The sequence below is a fragment of the Rhinoderma darwinii genome, chromosome 2, assembly GCF_050947455.1.
Source record: "Rhinoderma darwinii isolate aRhiDar2 chromosome 2, aRhiDar2.hap1, whole genome shotgun sequence".
In the NCBI taxonomy this organism is placed as follows: Eukaryota; Metazoa; Chordata; class Amphibia; order Anura; family Rhinodermatidae; genus Rhinoderma; species Rhinoderma darwinii.
This window is the reverse complement of record NC_134688.1, coordinates 276,001,412-276,020,912: the sequence shown is the minus strand read 5'-3', so window position 1 is coordinate 276,020,912 and position 19,501 is coordinate 276,001,412. Positions and strand designations below refer to the sequence as shown.

Genomic DNA, 19,501 nt, shown 5'->3' with positions numbered 1-19,501 from the left:
AGGGAACTATAGGTGCACATATATGCAGTTCCAAAAGCCCATCCACAGTTTTTCCTACATGTGGTCCATATGTTGTCTGATTATATATATATAGGAATCCCAGATTGAAGAGTCCCTTTACAGTGTGAGGCTGTCACTGTAGGTCTAACTCATGTTAGGAAAAATTAAAGCATTGAGCTGGTGTGGCCTGTCATAGCAACTTGTTATATCTCCCAGCTCAGTGAACTGCAATCTTAAGCGCTGCAAGGAAGACGATACTCCACTCATAAGCTGGTGCTATTCATCTTTGCACAATCTTTACTAAAATACCCTTTTTTGCCGAACTGCATTCCTGGTAGCATTCATTTTCTAGCATTAAATGTGTTCATTTATTCGCCTTAGCTAACGTGTTGCCTTCTACATGGCACAGCATGTGGTTGTTAATAAACAAGATCAAACATACGGTACTGGTTTGCTTGATTTGTAATACCAAGCAGTAGGCAGGGCAGTGTTTAAGTGAAGGGTGTATAGTCCAGCTCTCTGGCGTACCTCCAAAGCTTGTGAGATTGCCGGATTAGAGATATTGATCAGATTCTTTGTAATGTTTTTATGTCCGACCATAAGCATTGATCTAAACCTACTGCAGAACTTAAAAGGCGGTGTCACCTGCATCTCTGCAGTGCCCATTGTCACCCTGCAGACTCCAAAGGATGTAGGAATTAAAGAGACTCTTTGTATAGACATTTCTGCCCTATTCAATGCAAAGTGAATGATTCTTTTTTGCTTAAAGGCTATGTACACCTTTGACATCGTCGTTTTTTTTAATATTGTGCATCAGTGTGATTTGTGCAACTTCCTAAATAAATTTTATGAAAAACTCTCTTTACTTTTTGAGATACAGCTGCTTTGTATCCTGTATACAGATCATCTGTATCATTCGCTAAGACCTGAATCTGTCAGTTCTGCGGGACTGACTGGTTCAGTGACAGCGGGTCCTGCATGTCTCTCACACGCAGGATTCACCTGTATTCGATCACATCTAAGTTATGAACTTCGATGTATTATCGTTAGCCGTTCGATCCTGCGAGTCAGAGACATGTAGGACCCAATGTCACTGAACCCATCAGTGCTGCTGACCTGACGAATACAGGATTCAGTTCAAGATACAGCTGCTCTGTGTACAGGATACAAAGCAGCTGTATCTCAAAAAGTAAACAGAAATTTTTAATGAAACTTATTTAGGAAGTTAGTACAATTTTATAAATAAAACAAACATGTCAAAGGTGTACATAGCCTTTAATGTAGGGCAGTGTTACCCCTTTAACCAGTTTTTATTTTTGTTACATGTGTGTAGCAATAAAAATATATGTGAAAAAAAGATGACCCTTTATAGCACATCCTTCAACCAGTAATGTATTGAATCTGCGCACACATACTGGGAATTAAGGGCATAAAAACTGTGAAGTGAGTACAACATGTGAATATACCCCAATCACCTAATGTATTTAACTAGTCTTGAAATTACAATGTACAGCAGCTTCCGTTGCAACCCATCCGCTATATAGGTGGAAAACATGATGCTGTAAATAGAAGCCTGCATTCTGCTGTTGGATTTGCAGTAGAACAGAAATGTTGAATTCCCTGCAGTCTTTATTATTGGATCACACTCCCTTGAAAGAAGGCAATTTGAATATTACATTAGAAAACTGCTATTTATAATTTTATAAGTGTGTGTGTGTGCGCGCGCTCCACCGACAGCTATTCCTCCCAACTCCCCCATACACATGCACGCTCTGCTGAACATGCGTGTGTTTTCAAGAGGGAGAAGGCAACTGCCGGACTCCTCTGGCAGCAACTTATCTACTAATATACAAAACGATCAAGCATGTTGAAATTCAACTTTCCATCTCTCCCCCGACATCTGCCGTCAGGGGAAGAGTCTGAATGATGCGATGTACATTAGATGGTAGGCTGGTACCGCTGAAATCACCGGGTTAGGCCACCATGCATCTACTGTATATGGACAACTTTATCAGTGGTTTGCATCTTGAGGTAAACCCTCTGTATTTGTATTCATGAAGGCGTCTCTTGATTTGTAGATTTTTAACAATGATACGTCTGCCTCCTCGAGTGTTCTGGACTTAGCTGGATGTTGTGAAGAGGTCTTTCTTTACCAAGGAAATATTTCTGCTATCATCCACTTTAGTTGACTTCCATGCTCTTCCAGGCCTTTTGGTATTGCCGAGCTTGCCAGTGCATTTCTTTTTTTTAAGAATCTACCAGACTGTTGATTTGGCCACTCCTGAAGTTTCTGATGTCTCTGATAGGTCGTTTTTTTTTGTTTTTTTTTATCCTAATGATGGCCCCCTTCACTAGCATTGACGTATCTTTGGACCACATATTAAGAGTTGCCATGTACAGCTACCAAATGCAAATTTAGCACTTTTAAATCAAATTCAGACCTTTTTGACTGGCTTCACATTGTGTGTTTTTGTTGCGTTTTTAAAAATGCATGTCTTATTAATACCCAGGCGTTGTTACAAAGTGTTTTAGCTGTAAGCTTATGATGATTAAATTGAAAACCAAATTACAGCTATAACACTTCATAAAAACGCACAGGTATTTTGAAAATACATTATTTTTAGAAGCGTTCCAAAATGCAACAAAAATGCACGAGAGCCCATCGTTTTGTTCACTTAAAGAGACTCTTTCACCAAATAAGGAGATGGGTGCTATAATGTAGGTGACAGCAGTGCTTTTTATTTTAAAAAAATTATCTATTTTTACCACGTTAGGAGCGATGTAAAAGCACGCCCAGTTGGGCATTAAGAAAGTAATTAACATAAAGGTAAAATCGCTCCTAACGTGGTAAAAATAGATAATTTTTCTAAATAAAAAGTACTGCTGTCACCTACATTACAGCGCCCATCTCCTTATGTAGGAGATAGGGCACTTATAGTGTGACAGTCTCTTTAAAGGGGTTTTCCTATCAGAGACCTTTATGACATATCCATAGGATATGTCAGATAGATGCGGGTCCCACCTCTGGGACCCGCACTTATCTCTAGAACGGGCCCCCTCGGTGTCAGCGTGAGCACAAAAAGCTAGAACGGGTTTTAGGGGTTCTAGAGATAACTGCAAGTCCCAAAGGTGGGGCCTACGTCTATCCGACATGTATGACCTATTCAGGGGATATCTCATAAATGTCCCTCATGGACAAACCCCTTTAATTTGTTTAAAATCCATTGTGGTGGTGTATAGAGACTAAATATGAAAATTGTGTCACTGTCCATATACATTCTGGTCCTGATTTGTGTGTATGTATATATATGTGTATGTATGTATACATATATATATATATATATATATATATATATATATATAATACACTATTTATCCTCCTGCAGCTTTAGCAATATCTGTAACCAAGCTTTAAAATTACTTCTAGCTGCCAAGAAAAGTGTGTGGCTTGAGAAAGAGGAAAAGGCAAAGCAACTTAGGGAGAAACAATTACAAGACCGGAGAAAAAAGCTGGAAGAACAGAGGCTAAAGGCTGAGAGGAAAAGGATCGTACTGGAGGAACGGCAAAGGTTGAAGCATGAGAAAAATAAGGTACGCAAATATTGAATAAAAAGGCAATTTTTCTGCCTCATTCAACTCCTCCTAAAACAGTTGTTGAACTCTTTTTTTTTTTTATTTTTTTTTATTTTTTTTTTATTTTTTATTTTTTTTTCTCTTTCTTTCTTTCTCTCTCTCTTTCTCTCTTTCTCTCTTTCTCTCTTTCTCTCTCTCTCTTTCTCTCTTTCTCTCTTTCTCTCTTTCTCTCTTTCTCTCTTTCTCTCTTTCTCTCTTTCTCTCTTTCTCTCTTTCTCTCTTTCTCTCTTTCTGATCCAGGTAAAGTACTGAGACCAAGGCCCTATGATGTATATTATCCCTGAATTTCCTACTTGAATCACATTAACAGATGAATATAATGTTAAAATTAGAACATACCGGGGAGAATATATTAACAGGTTGACGCCAGTTTTGGCGCATCCCATAACTGCACTAGGCATGGTTTAGTAAGGGGTGGGGTATCTGACAGAATAACATATTTACCATAATTTACGCCAGAAACTGGCAGACGTTATGGTGAAAATCAACACCTGCTCATAGCGGCCTAGATTTGCGTTTCTGTCGCACAGATAGCCAAAGATGCGCCAAATTTAAATTTGGCACATTTCCCGCCAACAATAATTGGCTTAATACTGTTTTTAAAAACACCAGTCCTAATATATTCCCACCAGTCTGTTATAAAATCGACAAATTCATGAAATTACCATATAATATATAAGTAGATCTAGGTTATCATTATTCCTGATATCGATTAGTTTTCACAATAATGTTATCACTGAAAACACATTAGTTATGGGAGAGAAACACATTTAATGAATCGCTTCTAAGGGGATTTTGGATCCCACAGTTTCCCACAAAAACCATAATTTAACTATATACTGCAGTTTACGGCATTCTGTAGTCTGCAAATAGGATCACAGATTGTCATAAATCAGAACAGTTTGACATAGGGTCTGAATAATATTACTATATATGTATAATTTTAGGTCAAAGACCATTTTGTCTTGCATAATTACCATCTATCTAGTGCATATATCTGCCACTAATGACTAGAACAATTTGGGGATTATAGGAAGGGGCAGTGTTCACCTTTATTGGCGTATTTCTACAGTGTGTACGTAACCCTAACATTCAAGCTAGCCGATCATAAACCTGTAATTACACATAAGATAACAATGTTATTGCTCTGAAGAATCAGTAACAACTCCACAACATCCTTACCTGTAGGAAAGACATCCGTGTAGACTAGCATGTTCTACATGCTTTCCCTATAGCAAAGTGTTACTGAAAGTTTATCCTAGTTGGGAGTACAGGAAGTTTCTGACCTGTTTGATCAGAAGGAGAACATGATAAATAGTTTAAAGAATCAGACCTCATGATGACAAAAGTAAAGTGCCATACTTTAATGTATAATAACGCATACATAAAGGGTTAATCTTAGACAAATTTGTATTTTATTCAATTAGTATTATGGAATAATTTTTAGGATATATGAAAGTTTAGATAACCAAAGTGTTTGTATTTATTCCATATGTTCTAGAAGTTGTCATTGGAAAAGGTATCGAAATTATTTAGCAAATTTTTCTCAAAGCTGCTCCACGTTTTGCTTGGGTTTTTGACTTTATTATATTGTCAATTCTTAGGAGAAATATGAGGCGGTAGTCAACCGTACAGCAAAGAAGACCTGGGCAGAGATCCGCCAACAGCGATGGTCATGGGCAGGTGCTTTGAATCAGAACTCTCCAGGACATAAAGGGGGTAAATAGCACCATCTCTAATGCATTGTCTGTAACGGGTCCTTTATATTATATCTTTATCTCTGGCATAGACATTACATTTCTGTTGGCAGATCCTATCGTTTTGACAGAGCCCAACAACAATTTAGTGTCTGTGTAGACTCAGACATTTTCCCAAAGTATGATGTTAGGGAAAACTAACAAAAGGACAGGACAGGTTGGATTTTATTGTTTCTCCTGGAGATAATCAGCGCCAGAGCTGTCTGGAAGCGGCTTATCTCCACGCTTTATTAACAAATAACATTCGCCTTCAGTTGAGCCACACGTGCATGTTAATAGGGGCGGCCTGACTTTGCGAATGGTGATTTGGCTGGGGGCTAAGTAATGTCTACAGCCACCTAACCTACATGCTGTGATGTGCATGTCAATCTTGGGGCTAAAGTGTTATACATATAGTTGGTTCCCTTGCATATAGGTTAGAAGCTTTACATAATAATAAGATACTTATCGTACTGTGCTGTGTTTTTTTTTTTTGTTTTTTTTTAATTTTAGCTGTAAATAGATGCTCAGTGTCTGCAGTAAACCTTCCCAGACATGTAGACTCAATAATCAACAAGCGATTGTCTAAATCCTCTGCTACCTTGTGGAACTCACCAAACAGAAGTAAGTGTTGTGGAAGTTTTCTAATTCTATCCAGTGTCGGCTCACCCTCACCCGTGTAACGGAACTGCGCACAATTCTGACATCTTATACATCAGCATGCCCTGGAATTTACAGTGCGGTTTGAGTGAGCGGTTTCTTGCTTGGAGATCACAAAGAAATGGAGGTATTCCTGCAGGACAACATCTGCTTTAGGCTGGGCAGACGTTTTTGGGAGACGTCTCTTAATGCCCTGTTTAGGTATACGAATAAAAAAAGACAGTATATAAACTGCTGATCAAAGACACGTGAGACTGCAGATTACTTTCTGTTTCTGGGGAATGTAGCTAGTTACCAGATTTGGCCTCCCAAATATTTCCTGGGCGGATAGCAGAGGAGGAGGTTTGATCATTCTGGAACAGTGAAGTTGCTGGCCTGTCCTTTCTTTTGTAAACGTACAACTATACTTACCACTGATCCGTACTGATTTCATCATTGCTTTCACTGTTGCCGTTTCTTCCATTTATCTGTGGTGCTGACCTGTTTATCTCTTGGCAGAGCGGAGCTTACCACTGAGCCCCTGGGAGAGCAGTATTGTTGACCGTCTGATGACACCCACCTTGTCCTTCTTAGCACGGAGCCGCAGTGCAGCAACTCTCCCCGGTAACAGCAGAGACTGGAGTAAGAATTTGAGTGGTGTGTAGCTATACAGTGCTCAGTCCACTTCCTCTTGGTTCTAATTTGCACACCTTTTAACTTTACCAGGTTCTCTTGTGTGTCCCCGTTCTGCCTCTGCAAGCCCTCTTACACCATGTAACAATCACAAGCACCGCTGTTCCGAGCGTCGCAGGACCACAGTCGGCAGTCCTGACACAACGCCCAGGAAGAGGAGCGATTCGTCCCCAGTGAGTAACCTCTTCAAGTTGGACGCTTCATTTAATTTCAAATATTTTATATATGCCTGTCTTTGTATCTGCATCAGGCCATTTATCATCCAATTATAATCATAGGAATCATTTGCTCGACAAGCTGTAGAACTGAGGAATATTTAATACGTATTCCCTATAAATATTCATGGTTCAATAATAAAGACTGTCTTGTAATCCCTAGAAAAAGAAAGAAAAGAAGGAGAAAAATAGAGAAAATGAGCGTGAAAAAAGTGCTCTAAGTAGGGAACGTATCCTGAAGAAACGCCAATCGCTTCCAGCAACTAAGAGCCGTGCATCACCCACGCCTGACAAAAGGTTAGTTTAAGGGTATGAAATAAAAAGGACTATACTCCCCTTCCTGGTGGGCCCTTAGCAATGTGTCCCTTGACTCCGGACTGGTTTCTGTACAGCTGCTTTGTTGTGATGACGTTTCATCAGATATATCTATATAGAAGACCACAGCACTCAATCCATTGCATGTAAAATTCTATTTTTCTTTGAATTAGATATATTACATGTACTGTATGTATGTTTCAACAATTGCTTTTACTGTATTTGTCATATACCACAGTGTATATGGTGTGCCAACTTTCTGTCCTACCAGGACCCTTTTCAAGGCAGTGACCTATGGTATTGCATGCAAAAGTGAACAGAGTGTGGGACGGATAGCAATACCATAGATCACTGCCTTGAAAAAGGTCCTGGTAGGACCAAAACGTTGGCACACCTTATGTGCCAACAGCAATTCCTGTACATGAGTGTAGCGTAAAACTGATATAATGTGCACTTTTGTCCACTTGCCATATGTTTGTAATGGTGTCTGTTCTTATCAGCAGTATAAAGTCTAAAAACCGCCCATCCTCGCCATCTACCCCAACCAGGCGCCCAGTTTCACCCTTTCCAAGTCTATCAGCACCACTAACTCCAAAACTGCCTTCCCCAAAGGGTGCTCAGTTGACACCCAAGTCAAAAGGCAAGGCAGAGAAACAGAAAGAAGAGAAGACCCCTGGCAAAGTCAAAGAGAAGAAAGCAGAGCACAAGGTTGACAAAGAGAGACAACAGTCCCCTGCACCTCCGCTAGAGGAGACCACAACGACACAAGAAGTACCAGAAAATGCCTCTTCTAGCACAGTACTAAATATAGGTTTGTATACTTTAGTGGACATTTTAAAAAAATCTGTGGATTTCCTGTTTTCTGCTCATAGCACAATCATCATTATACATCAGCTATATACTATTTTTTTGCATGTGCTCTTATTATTTACAATGTTATAATAATAAAATGTACAGTAACTAGAATCTGTTTATACTGTAGGACATTAGAAGAAGAGTATAAGTATCCAGTATATTTTAAAGCAAGCTTTTATCGAGCCCTTCACATAAACTAAAATGTGGCATTATGGGTAATTTAAAAACTGCTTGCTTTTCAACATATTAGATGCCCTAACTTTTTTACTACTGTCCATAAATGTATTACCGTTTCTTGAGTGACAGTTTTTTGGACCTACTGATACTGTAGTCATTCCATTCGACATAGATAAACATACATTTTATATTTAGACTATCGATCTATCTAGCAGACAAAAAAATGGCGACCGCACACTGCGAACACTAATGTAACCTAAACCGCTAAATATAAATACATATGCATTACTGCTAAATCTACTTACAAAAGGGAGGTTCTTAGTGCACATTTTGATCAAAAAGTGTTTGCCGACCTGCCACGACAAGGCGACCTCTGTAAGGTGGGGACCTACTCTGCACATACACCCAGAACTGGGACTAAGCCTACATATATATCTGGGGATGGTAGGAACCAGCATTAAACTAATTAAAATCACCCAGCGTCTATCTATCGTGCTCTACTGAATTGTCCTTTTTGTATTTCAGACTCTTCAGTTACAGTTTCTACTCCTGCACAAGCTCTCACGCCTGTTTCTGCTGCAGTGAACGCTCCTTCCCCAGCCCCTTCCCCAAGCAAGCCAATGGCTGGCACAACTGATAGAGAGGAAGCTGCCCGTCTACTGACAGAGAAGAGGCGACAGGCCAGGGAGCAAAGGGAGAGAGAGGAACAGGAGAGGAGGGAGAGAGAACAACAACAAAGGTGGAAACTATGAATAATGAGCTCTTTTTGGAGGGGGGCAGCCAGTGACTACAGTGTCACATGTAAATACATGTAGTTGTTCTGTGGTTTGTGATATGCAGAGGAACTATTGCCCTTCTTTGTTAGAAAAGCATAAGGGAGTAGCGGTGCAATGGACTTTTATATCCATACATGGATATTCTGTATCTGTTCAGATCTATCCCCCCCACCAATCCAAGTGTGAACATGAAAATACATTACTTCATATAAATAGGCCTGTTTCCTAAATTGTTCGCTACTGATATCTACATATTCACACCTCTGTAAAGGTTTCTTGTTGCATATTACTGTTCTAGATATAAAGTGACGGCAACTCCTATATAGATATTTAACAGTGTACATATAGTAAAGCTCTAGCTTTGTTTATAGCTCTTGTGATACAATATTGTTAGAATTTCTCCAACAAAATCTTTAAAGGAGTTGTGCCATAAAACACATGTATCACCTTTCCACAGGAAACCTGTGTGATCACTGGGGGTCTGACTATTGGAACCCCCAGTGATAAGGAGAACTGGGGTTCTGTGTTTGGCAGCTCCAAAGAAACGAATCGAGAGCCGGTCATGCGTGCGCAAAAGAATCCCATTCATTTCTATGGAGCTGCCAAACACAGAACCCGGAAGTCCAAGCCTCTCGTGTAGCGCTCTGGGTGACTTTCGGTCCCCCGTTCTCCTTATCGCTGGGGGTCCCAGCGGTCGCACCCCCAGCAATCACACATGTATCCCCTATCCTGTGGACAGGGGATACATGTGTTCTATGGTACAACCCCCTTCCCGTCGCAGCCATTTTTCGGATTTTCACTTTTTTGTTTTTTCCTCCCCACCTTCCGAAAGCCGTAACTTTTTTTTATTTTTCCATCAATATTGCTGTATGAGGGCTTGTTTTTCGCGGGACGAGTTGTAGATTTTCACGGCACCAATTATTGTACCATATAATCTAGTGGGAAACTGGAAAAAAAAAATATTTGTTGGGTGGATTAGGGAAAAAACCTGTGATTCCTCAATCTTTTGGGCGTTTTTCGGCGTTCACCATGCGGTAAAATAGCATGTTAACTCTATTCTGCGGGTCGATTCGATTACAGCGATAGCAAATTTATATGGTTTTGTTTGTTTTACTACTTTTACAAAGAAAAAACTGTTACAAATAAAATTTGAGTTTTGTCACCGTATTCTGAGAGCCATAATTTTTATGCAGGGCTTATTTTTTGCAGGTCGAGCTGTAGCTTATAGTGGTACCATTTTGGGGTACATGAGATTTTTTGATCACTTTCTATTTTAATTTTTAGTGGGAGATGAAGTGACCACAAAACAGCACAAAACAGCAATTGTGACATTTACGTTATTTATGGCTCTCACCGTGCGGACTAAATGATGATATATTGTAACAGTTAAGACATTAAAGGACGTGTCGATACAAGTTATATTAATTTTTTATTTCTTTTACATTGTGCTTAAGGGAAAATGACAAAAGGGGGTTAATTTGAACTTTAATTTTTTTTTATTTAAAAAACAACAACTTTATTTTACTGTTTTTTACTTTGCTCTGCTGTAAAGAGGCTCTGTCACCAGATTTTGCAACCCCTACCTGCTATTGCAGCAGATCGGCGCTGCAATGTAGATTACAGTAACGTTTTTATTTTTAAAAAACGAGCATTTTTGGCCAAGTTATGGCCATTTTTGTATTTATGCAAATGAGGCTTGCAAAAGTACAACTGGGTGTGTTGAAAAGTAAAAGTACAACAGGGCGTGTATTATGTGCGTACATCGGGGCGTGTTTACTACTTTTACTAGCTGGGCGTTCTGACGAGAAGAATCATCCACTTCTCTTCAGAACGCCCAGCTTCTGACAGTGCAGATCTGTGACGTCACTCACAGGTCCTGCATCGTGTCGGCCACATCGGCACCAGAGGCTACAGTTGATTCTGCAGCAGCATCAGCGTTTGCAGGTAAGTAGCTACATCGATTTACCTGCAAACGCCAATGCTGCTGCAGAATCATCTGTAGCCTCTGGTGCCGATGTGTCCTCGCTCGTCTGACACGATGCAGGACCTGTGAGTGACGTCACAGCGTGATCTCTCGAGAACACGGCTGTGTCTGCACTGCCAGAAGCTGGGCGTTGTGAAGAGAAGTGGATGATACTTCTATACACAACGCCCAGCTAGTAAAAGTAGTAAATACGCCCCGATGTACGCACATAATACACGCCCAGTTGTACTTTTACTTTTCAACACGCCCAGTTGTACTTTTGCAAGCCTCATTTGCATAAATACAAAAATGGTCATAACTTGGCCAAAAATGCTCGTTTTTAAAAAATAAAAACGTTACTGTAATCTACATTGCAGCGCCGATCTGCTGCAATAGCAGATAGGGGTTGCAAAATCTGGTGACAGAGCCTCTCGTACCAAACAAACGTTAGCCAAGTGCAGGGATTGTGAATAGACATCCCGTCCTGGCTGGAAGGAATGTCTATTCACTGTCTAAACACTTCAGTAACGTTAATATGTCAGTATAAGACCGCACATAGCGAACAACGCAGTGTCACTATGCGCGGAGTAAATGAATGGAGAGAAGTGCTTGACGCTAATTAGTCACTGATTGGTCAACGTCATACACTCCTCTGTACAACGCCCACTTGGTCTAAAGTAAAAACACCTGGGCATTAAGAAACTAAATCGCTAAAATCGCTCCTAACGTGGTAAAAATAGATCGTTTTTCTAAATAAAAAGCACTGCTGTCACCTACATTATAGCGCCTCTTTAAAGGCTAACTAAACTTTCAGTAAACTTCTGACATGTCATAGTGACATGTCAGAAGTTTTGATCGGTGTGGGTCTGAGCGCTCGGGTGAGCACTGAGCCACTTTTTTTTTCTCATCGGCTTTTCTCAGAAAACCGAGCAATTTGCGAACGCACTCAATATAGAGTTTATGGGCCTGTACACCAACTGCTCGGTTTTCCTAAAAAAGCCGATCGGAAACTAAGCGGCTTAGCGCGCTTCTGCCACATCGTTTTACTGATCAAAACTTCTGACATGTCAGAAGTTTTTGAAAGTTTAGTTACCGTTTAAGTCTTTCCATGCTCTTCTTTTGCATGTTATCTGCTAAAGCAATTGTTTGCTGTTAGTTTTATTTTCAAGTATCACATGCGTTTAGACTTTTCCCCAAAATGTAACATTATTTTGTCATGCATCCCTGAAATAATCTGCATCTATTTATCTGCTTTATCTATTTAGTATTTCTATTGCTGAAGTTTTAAAACCTTTCCCATTCAAGGTGCCTATTATTTGTGTCAGTTTGTGTTTTGTAAACAATAGAGCTCCTTAAAGGAGTCTTCCTACCAGTCACATTTACGGGTGTTTGTGTAACTCCCTGTTCATATATAATGATGTGATATGATTTGTTTATTACATAATATTACATATTACATGTTCATTAACTGATAAATTCTGCCAACTGTAGACAAGAAAGCGAAGAGCGTGCACTTCGGGAGGCTGAGGAAAGACTCCAGAGAGAGGCAGAGGCCCAGCGACTGGAGAAACAGAGAAGGCTAGAGGAGGAGGAGAGACGTCAACAGGAAGAGGAAGAAGAGAGGAAAGCTGCAGATGTAAAAGCAAAGGCTGAGAGAGAGGAGATGGAGAGACTTCAGAAACAAGTGAGATTAAAGTAGAATCCTGTAGTATTGTACAAATGCAGGTTGTTAATAAAAATATTCACACACTAAATAGTTAAATGTAGATAATTATTATGCTGAGTCCTGCAGGGGCAGAAGAGTTATTGACACGGATGTCCTGTTCCCTGATCATATGACAGATCCATAACAGATCACACAATACACTGCTTATGCAGTACTAGTCTTTACAAACAAATATATTTTACTGTGCTAAGAGAAAATTGCATAAAAAAATAGGACAATACTGCCCCCTATGGCTTTCAGTGTGTGCAAATCATACTAGGTTATTTACCGCCTTGCTTGATAAATTAGATTGGTAGTAAAATATATATTGCATTATTATTTTTTTGCAGTTCAATTTAAAATATCTTGCATAGTGTGTTGTTTTTTTGTTGTTTTCTGCAGTTACGGAAAATTATTTTATCTTTAATTATGAGATAAATTTAGGCCTAGTTCACACAGTTTTTTTTGGCCAGAAAAAAAAATCTGCCTTCGATTCCTTCGGGAATGTTAAAGCAGATTTTAAACTGCCTGCACTTTTTTTCATTTTTTTTTACAAGGACCGCGGGCAAAAAATGCAGTGACACGCTGAGAAATTAGCAAATTAGAAATTAGAATTTTTTTTTTCTGCCTCCCGGGCATTCCATTTAAATCATTGGGGGATGATTTCGGCCATTTTTTGGAGCAGATTCCAACGGGTACTCCTGATACTCTGCCCAGGGACTGGGATAGTACCCAGTTACTGGAGCAGGAAGATGCACTATTTCTACATCATAGCTTGTAAATCCATTACGTTTTTGACAGGGTTTTACAGCGATTGCGGTTGTTTAAAACCATGACTACAATTGCGGTAAAACCGCATGTATTTACATGTGGTTTTGCTGTGGTGTAGTAAGAGTGCGGCTTTCTGCTGCATCATTCCATCCCATGTGAATGCATATTTGAGTTTGGTCGTACCAATGTTTTTGTCCGCTTTCTGTACACTGCATGGCTCAATGGATTACAGATTATTATTTACAATATATAGTCTGTCGTACACCGTGTAAAAAAAAAGAAAGCACGTCATGTGTCTTTTTTTAATCTGTTATACTTTGGTAGGCTTATTGACCTTAATTTTGTTACCTTATTCGTTTTACTGTGTGTTTTGTTGCAGCGAGTACTTGCCATTCTGTAAAACGACGAAAAACAAAAAGTTTTTGACCACACGTCACATCACCGCAGCAAAATGCACTGTAAAAGCATCCATATGGTTATTGCAGCCCGACCTGTGCAAATGATTCTAGTGCCCACAAATGAGATCGTTGTTCTAAGATTACACTCCTATCAAAACAATCCAGAAACTTCACCATGCTGTGATCACTCTGTAGTACAAAATTCATGATCATTATTATGGATGTCTTGTGGAGTCTTGCAGCTGTTATACAGAATGTTCTTGTAGTGTATTTACCTTTTGAAACAATTCATTTTACAGAAAGAAGAAGCAGAAGCTAAAGCTCGTGAAGAAGCAGAAAAACAGAGACTGGAGCGGGAACAGCACTTCCAGAGAGAAGAGCAGGAGCGTCTGGAGCGGAAGAAGGTACTGACCAATTCTTTTGCCTTGCAGGATATTCTATTTTGTTTGTGAGAAGTTTAACCGGTACCAATTTACTTTCAGATAGTGGATTTCTCCGAGCTCTTTTCTTAAAGCGGTATTCTCATCTCAGAGATTTATGGCGTATCTACAGAATATGGCATAAATATCCAATTGATGTGTGTTCTCCTGATCCCCTTCCTACCTTCTGTCGCTGCTCTCCGGCCATTGAGTTATGAGGTGGCTGGGAGTATGGAAACCGCAAAGTTGGCTACGCTACACTGTTTCCGTAACTCCCATAGAAGTGAACGGGAGTAATGGAAACTGCGTAGCGCAACAAGCTGTGCTGGTTTCTTAACTCCCATTCACTTTAGTGGGAGTTATAGAAATCGTGTAGCTCTGCTGTTTCCATACTCATGGCGACCTCTTAACCCAGTGACTGGAAGGCAGCAAAAGCAGGACAAGCTAGGACGGGGGTCTAGGGATTCCGTTCTAGAGATAGATTCGAGTCTCTGGAAACAGCACCTATCGGACATTTATGGCATATCCTGTGGATATGCCATAATGTCCGAGATGAGAATACCCCTTTAAGTCTGTCCTGTAGGATTGCCTGGACATAATGTGGAATCATTAATTAGGGTGCCGCCTTAATTTGTATAAAGGAGTGATCTCTGTTAGGGCAATAACGATTACAATGTAGGCTCTAGATGTGTAATATTTTACATATTTAAAAGGCATTTCATATAAATGGAAGTTTTTTTCTTTGTGCAAAATACGTTGCTTTTATATTTCCACATTCCAATGATTATTACAGAGATGGTTTACATTGGTCCATCTGAGTTGAATTGGAAACAATAAAGTGTTAAAATGGCTATGATCCGTAGAATTCTGTTAGTGTGACTGAAATAACAATGTCCTAACACATGGATCTATAACTAGTAGATTAAGCAGCAGTAACAGCTGTATCAAATGAAAGGAAACAAAAATGTTAATATTTCAATGTTAATGTTAGAATTTCTGATGTAGAACTCTATGGTGCCCATACACACTAGATGAATGTCAGCCAAACCGGGCGTGCTTGTATATGGGGAAGTCAGGAGGAATAGCTTTAAGCTGGTCAGACACATTAGATAGCTGTGACCGCTAACTCTCCCAAAGGCGTTGCCCTCATACACATTCGATTGGATGCTGACCTAATCTGTGTGGCAACGGAAGTCTTTTTTTTTTTTTTTTTTCTTTTGTCCGCTTTGTCTTCAACCCATAGCAAATCAAATTCTGTTGATGGTTAGCGCAGACCTTGGTTGCAGTGGTTTTTAAATTCTGTGGTTTGAAGTGTGAATACAGAATGTCACTCATAATTACACAATTGTAATGCTGGACTTTTTGCTTCTTGTGTGGTATTAAAACAGTTCTATTCTGATTCTAAATATTCACTGTTGGTCTTTTGCTTGCATCAGCGCCTTGACGAGATAATGAAAAGGACACGGAAATCAGACGTTCAAGTAAGTACAACACTTGTTTGGTAACTAACTGACCAATATATGAAAAACAATAGTTCAACAAAATGCATGTTTACGCGTTGTAATGGTTTGTAATGTGAACTTGTGGCTCCTTACAGAAAAAAGAAGATAAACAAGCCGTGAATGGAAAGGAGACCAAACAAGAATCTACACCCAGCAAAGGTAATTCATAAGAGGCCATTGGGGTTCAACATAATGAATTTTTTGTTTTCCGAGTTTCCTGACCAAGATTTAAATTTCCTATGGTGTTTTCAGAAGAAGCAGAATCATCAGAAGTGATCATGAAGATTGAGCTTCCAGGGAAGAAAGTGGTAAGGATACAGGACAATATGGCAACACCTGACTTACCTCAGGGGTAAGTGAAAGCACAACTGGCACTAGTTTATGGTTCAATGCATTGGTTTAAAATTTCATATTGTAATCATCTTGTAATCACGGTCTCCATACATTTATGTTTCTTGGGGGGGGGTGGACCAGAAAGTGTAAGGCCACGTTCACACATTCAGTATTCTCTCAGCATATGGACAGTGATGTCAGGAGCTTCCCAATACCGGATTCCTGGGCAGACTATCGGAAGAGGTCTGCCCACTGACGTTGGCCCTGGGGAAGCACCCGACGTCACTGTCTATATATGGACCGTGATGTCCGGGGTGGAATCCCTGGCCAGAGTGTTGCCAACAATCTGGTCAGTGACTCCGGCATCACAAAGCTCCTGACGTCACTGTCCATATTTGGACAGTGACATCAATGACAGAATCCCTGGCCAGAGTGCTTCTGACACTCTGGCCGGGGATACCAGCTTTGTAAAGTGCTTAACATTACTGTCCATTTATGGACCGTGATCTCAGGAGCTTTTCCAGGCATATCGCTTTAGGTAGTGCTCTGCCCGGATAGATCTGGCAACGTATCCCACTGTATGCCTATACAGTGGGATGTGTTGCTACCTTGGTGTAGTCAAGGACTTCCGACGTATAACTCTAACAGAGGGAAAAAAGTGATTTACTGTGTCACTCCAGTGCTGGATTCTAGTAAAACACTTACTAGAAACAGCAGCAGTGTCTTTGCAGTTGCTCCCCTCTTCTCTCCATAGACATCTATGGGCAGCAGCTGTAATTTGATCCCTCAGTGAGTTGTCTTTATCTCTGCCCCACTGAATAAGGATTTTACCAGTGAATCCAGAGTGAATATGGGAGGCGAGGGAGGGTGGTGTAGAGGGAGAGGCGTCTAACTTAATCCAGGCATTTTCTGTAATAAGATATATTACAAAGTTTCTATAAATTCGCTTGTACTTTTGATTTATGGGGAAAAAATATAAATAATGGTTGCACTTTAAAACTCCCCAGAGGACAATATTGTATGAAGTCTTCCCTTAAAAAGTTTATTTATAATTTTAGCTATTTTTTAAAGTACACCATTACCATGCAGTCTAATATATTCTGTTTTTTATTGAATTTAGGGTACCTGGACCCATAGTGAATGGGGTACAACCCTCAAAACAGGAAAATGGGTTTTCCTCTAAAGATTTATCCCCTGCATTTGATGAGGTGATAACATTGTCTGAACTTAGCAGTTCCAATGGAGATAAAGTTATTCCTCCTGGAGAGCCCATTATTGCTTTTGGAGGCAAAGATGCTTTCATCAAAAAATCAACTGTTCAGCCGCCTCAAATAACAGGTAAGGGACTAACATTCTGGGTTTATGTGCAAGAGAGTTAGATGTTAGTGCATGCATACAAGAACATGTATGAAACTCATCATAATGCACATGACATTTATTAGCAAGTCCCCTCTAATTCCTTTAATTCTGTAAACTTTTCTCCAGTTTATCTTGTGAGGCCCTTTTCACACCGTATTTATGGCTTTACAGTTGAAACATAGTTATTTATTTCTTCTGTTTCCCCAAGGAGAGCAAATTTTGTAAACTCTATAAAACAATGTAGTAAAAAATGATCAGAAAGTTGTGTATGTACCAAAAAATGGTACCGATAAAAACTACAGCTCGTCCTGCAAAAAATGAGCAGTGTGATGGCTTAATCTATGAAAAAATAAAAAAAGTTATGGCTCTCAGAATGCGGCGGCACAATTTTGTTTTCGTTTTCTAACTAAAAGTTTTTTTTCTTTAAAAGTAGTAAAATATTAAAAAAAAACTATATAAATGTACTTTTTACCGCACAGTGAAAGCTGTTTCCCAGTACATTATATGGTACTTTAAATGCTACCAATAGAAACTACAACTCCTCCCACAAAAAATAAGCCCTCACACCACTCTTTTGACGAAAAAATAAAAAAGTTATGGCTCTTGGAAGGCGGGGAGTGAAAAACAAAAATGAAAAATGGCTCAGTCCTCAAGGGGTTAAGGTCCTTTTACACCGGCCAATGATCGGGCTAATCAGTGTTCATATGAACGTGTAAACAGGGCAAAGATCAGCTGTTGAACGTGCAAACGCTTGTTCCTCGGCTGATCGTATCGTTTATGCAGCAGAAAACATGGTTATCGGCAGCACATCATCTGCGTAAACCGGGAGATGTACTGCCGACTTGATGGTAATTCATGGGGACGAGCGATCGTAGTAATGATCGCTCATCCCTATACATTACTGATCATAGCTCCTTGTGAAAGGAGCACACCAGCATCAATCAAAGGGCTGTCTCATTTATCGGCGCTCATTTTTACAGCCAAAATTGGCTGGTGTAAAAGGAGACTTACTCTGTTGGACCAGAAATATTACATTTGCATGTTGTCTAATGTCTTAAATTGCATTAATTCTCCCATGTGGTGGTTTTTATTCTTCCTTTTCAGAAGTCCTGTAACATTTTTCAACATTATGTCTGAGTTCCTGTTGACTGCAAGGACCTTGGGAAACTAGCAGAAACTTTGGGACAACTGTCAATGTGTTTTTAAGCTTTCTGCTGTTTGCATGAAAGCAAAAGGGTTTCCGCTGTTAATGGTTCTGTGAATTCAATGAGTCGCATTGAAAATGTTGACCACAACAAAGGTGGTTATAACTAGGAGAGATTATCAGTGCCATAATCTATCTACCATCGACAAATACTGGACACTTCTTAGTAATATTGTAATTTTGTGTTTTTTCTTTTTAACATGCACCTTATATTAAAACAAGACTGACAAGGTTTAGCTCACAAGACAAGAAGAGGAAACATGTTTAAAAAAAATAAAGTGGGATTTCCCAGCCATGGTTGAAAATGTGTGGATGAGCTTGCTAGTGTTCCTCATTATGTAGCTATTTAATAAGAGACTGCTGGGTACAATGATGTATCGATTCTGTAAATAAAACCTCACAGTGTTACATCGACAGTTGTGAATTATTGCTGGTCCCTTTGCACGACATCGAAACGTGTTTAACCTTAATTTTTTTTTAATTACTTAAAGCGAATATCCAGTCAAGTGGTAAATTGGTGGACTTACATATTATGTGCCTAAAATGTGACAATGTGTGATTGTCTTTACCTATGTGGCCTCCTCTATGTTCTTCGGATTACTCTCCCTACACACATCAAAGAAAAAATACACAAATGCTTTTTAAACAACCCCTGGAACAAAGCGTTGCAAGCAGCCTTTCAATTGTCTATTCATTGCCCCATCTGCAGTACATAATGTCATTTTCTGTAAAAATCTACTACTGTATCTGATACCGAACCCTTTGCTTTGCAGCAGTCCGCAACAAAATCCACATAAAAAACATGCAG

General features: G+C 39.6%; 1 protein-coding gene across 5 annotated transcripts in view; it reads left to right on the top strand.

Annotated features, from left to right (window-relative positions):
* Positions 1 to 19,109, top strand: part of MAP7D1 (MAP7 domain containing 1) — a 95,404-nt gene extending 76,295 nt beyond the window's left edge. Inside the window, exons 4-18 of one of the 5 annotated variants that reach the window (XM_075853286.1) lie at positions 3,428 to 3,591; positions 5,238 to 5,352; positions 5,883 to 5,993; positions 6,528 to 6,650; positions 6,735 to 6,874; positions 7,080 to 7,213; positions 7,735 to 8,042; positions 8,789 to 9,002; positions 12,494 to 12,686; positions 14,176 to 14,280; positions 15,732 to 15,776; positions 15,893 to 15,956; positions 16,050 to 16,149; positions 17,251 to 17,468; positions 18,594 to 19,109. In XM_075853286.1, the coding sequence (XP_075709401.1) occupies positions 3,428 to 3,591; positions 5,238 to 5,352; positions 5,883 to 5,993; positions 6,528 to 6,650; positions 6,735 to 6,874; positions 7,080 to 7,213; positions 7,735 to 8,042; positions 8,789 to 9,002; positions 12,494 to 12,686; positions 14,176 to 14,280; positions 15,732 to 15,776; positions 15,893 to 15,956; positions 16,050 to 16,149; positions 17,251 to 17,468; positions 18,594 to 18,604 (2,045 nt within the window). In that variant the 3' untranslated portion in view covers positions 18,605 to 19,109. Of the gene's footprint in view, positions 1 to 3,427; positions 3,592 to 5,237; positions 5,353 to 5,882; positions 5,994 to 6,527; positions 6,651 to 6,734; positions 6,875 to 7,079; positions 7,214 to 7,731; positions 8,043 to 8,788; positions 9,003 to 12,493; positions 12,687 to 14,175; positions 14,281 to 15,731; positions 15,777 to 15,892; positions 15,957 to 16,049; positions 16,150 to 17,250; positions 17,469 to 18,593 lie in introns of all 5 variants that reach the window. The other 4 variants (XM_075853287.1, XM_075853284.1, XM_075853289.1 and 1 more) reach the window with 4 other exon arrangements.
* Positions 19,110 to 19,501: the final 392 nt, after the last annotated feature.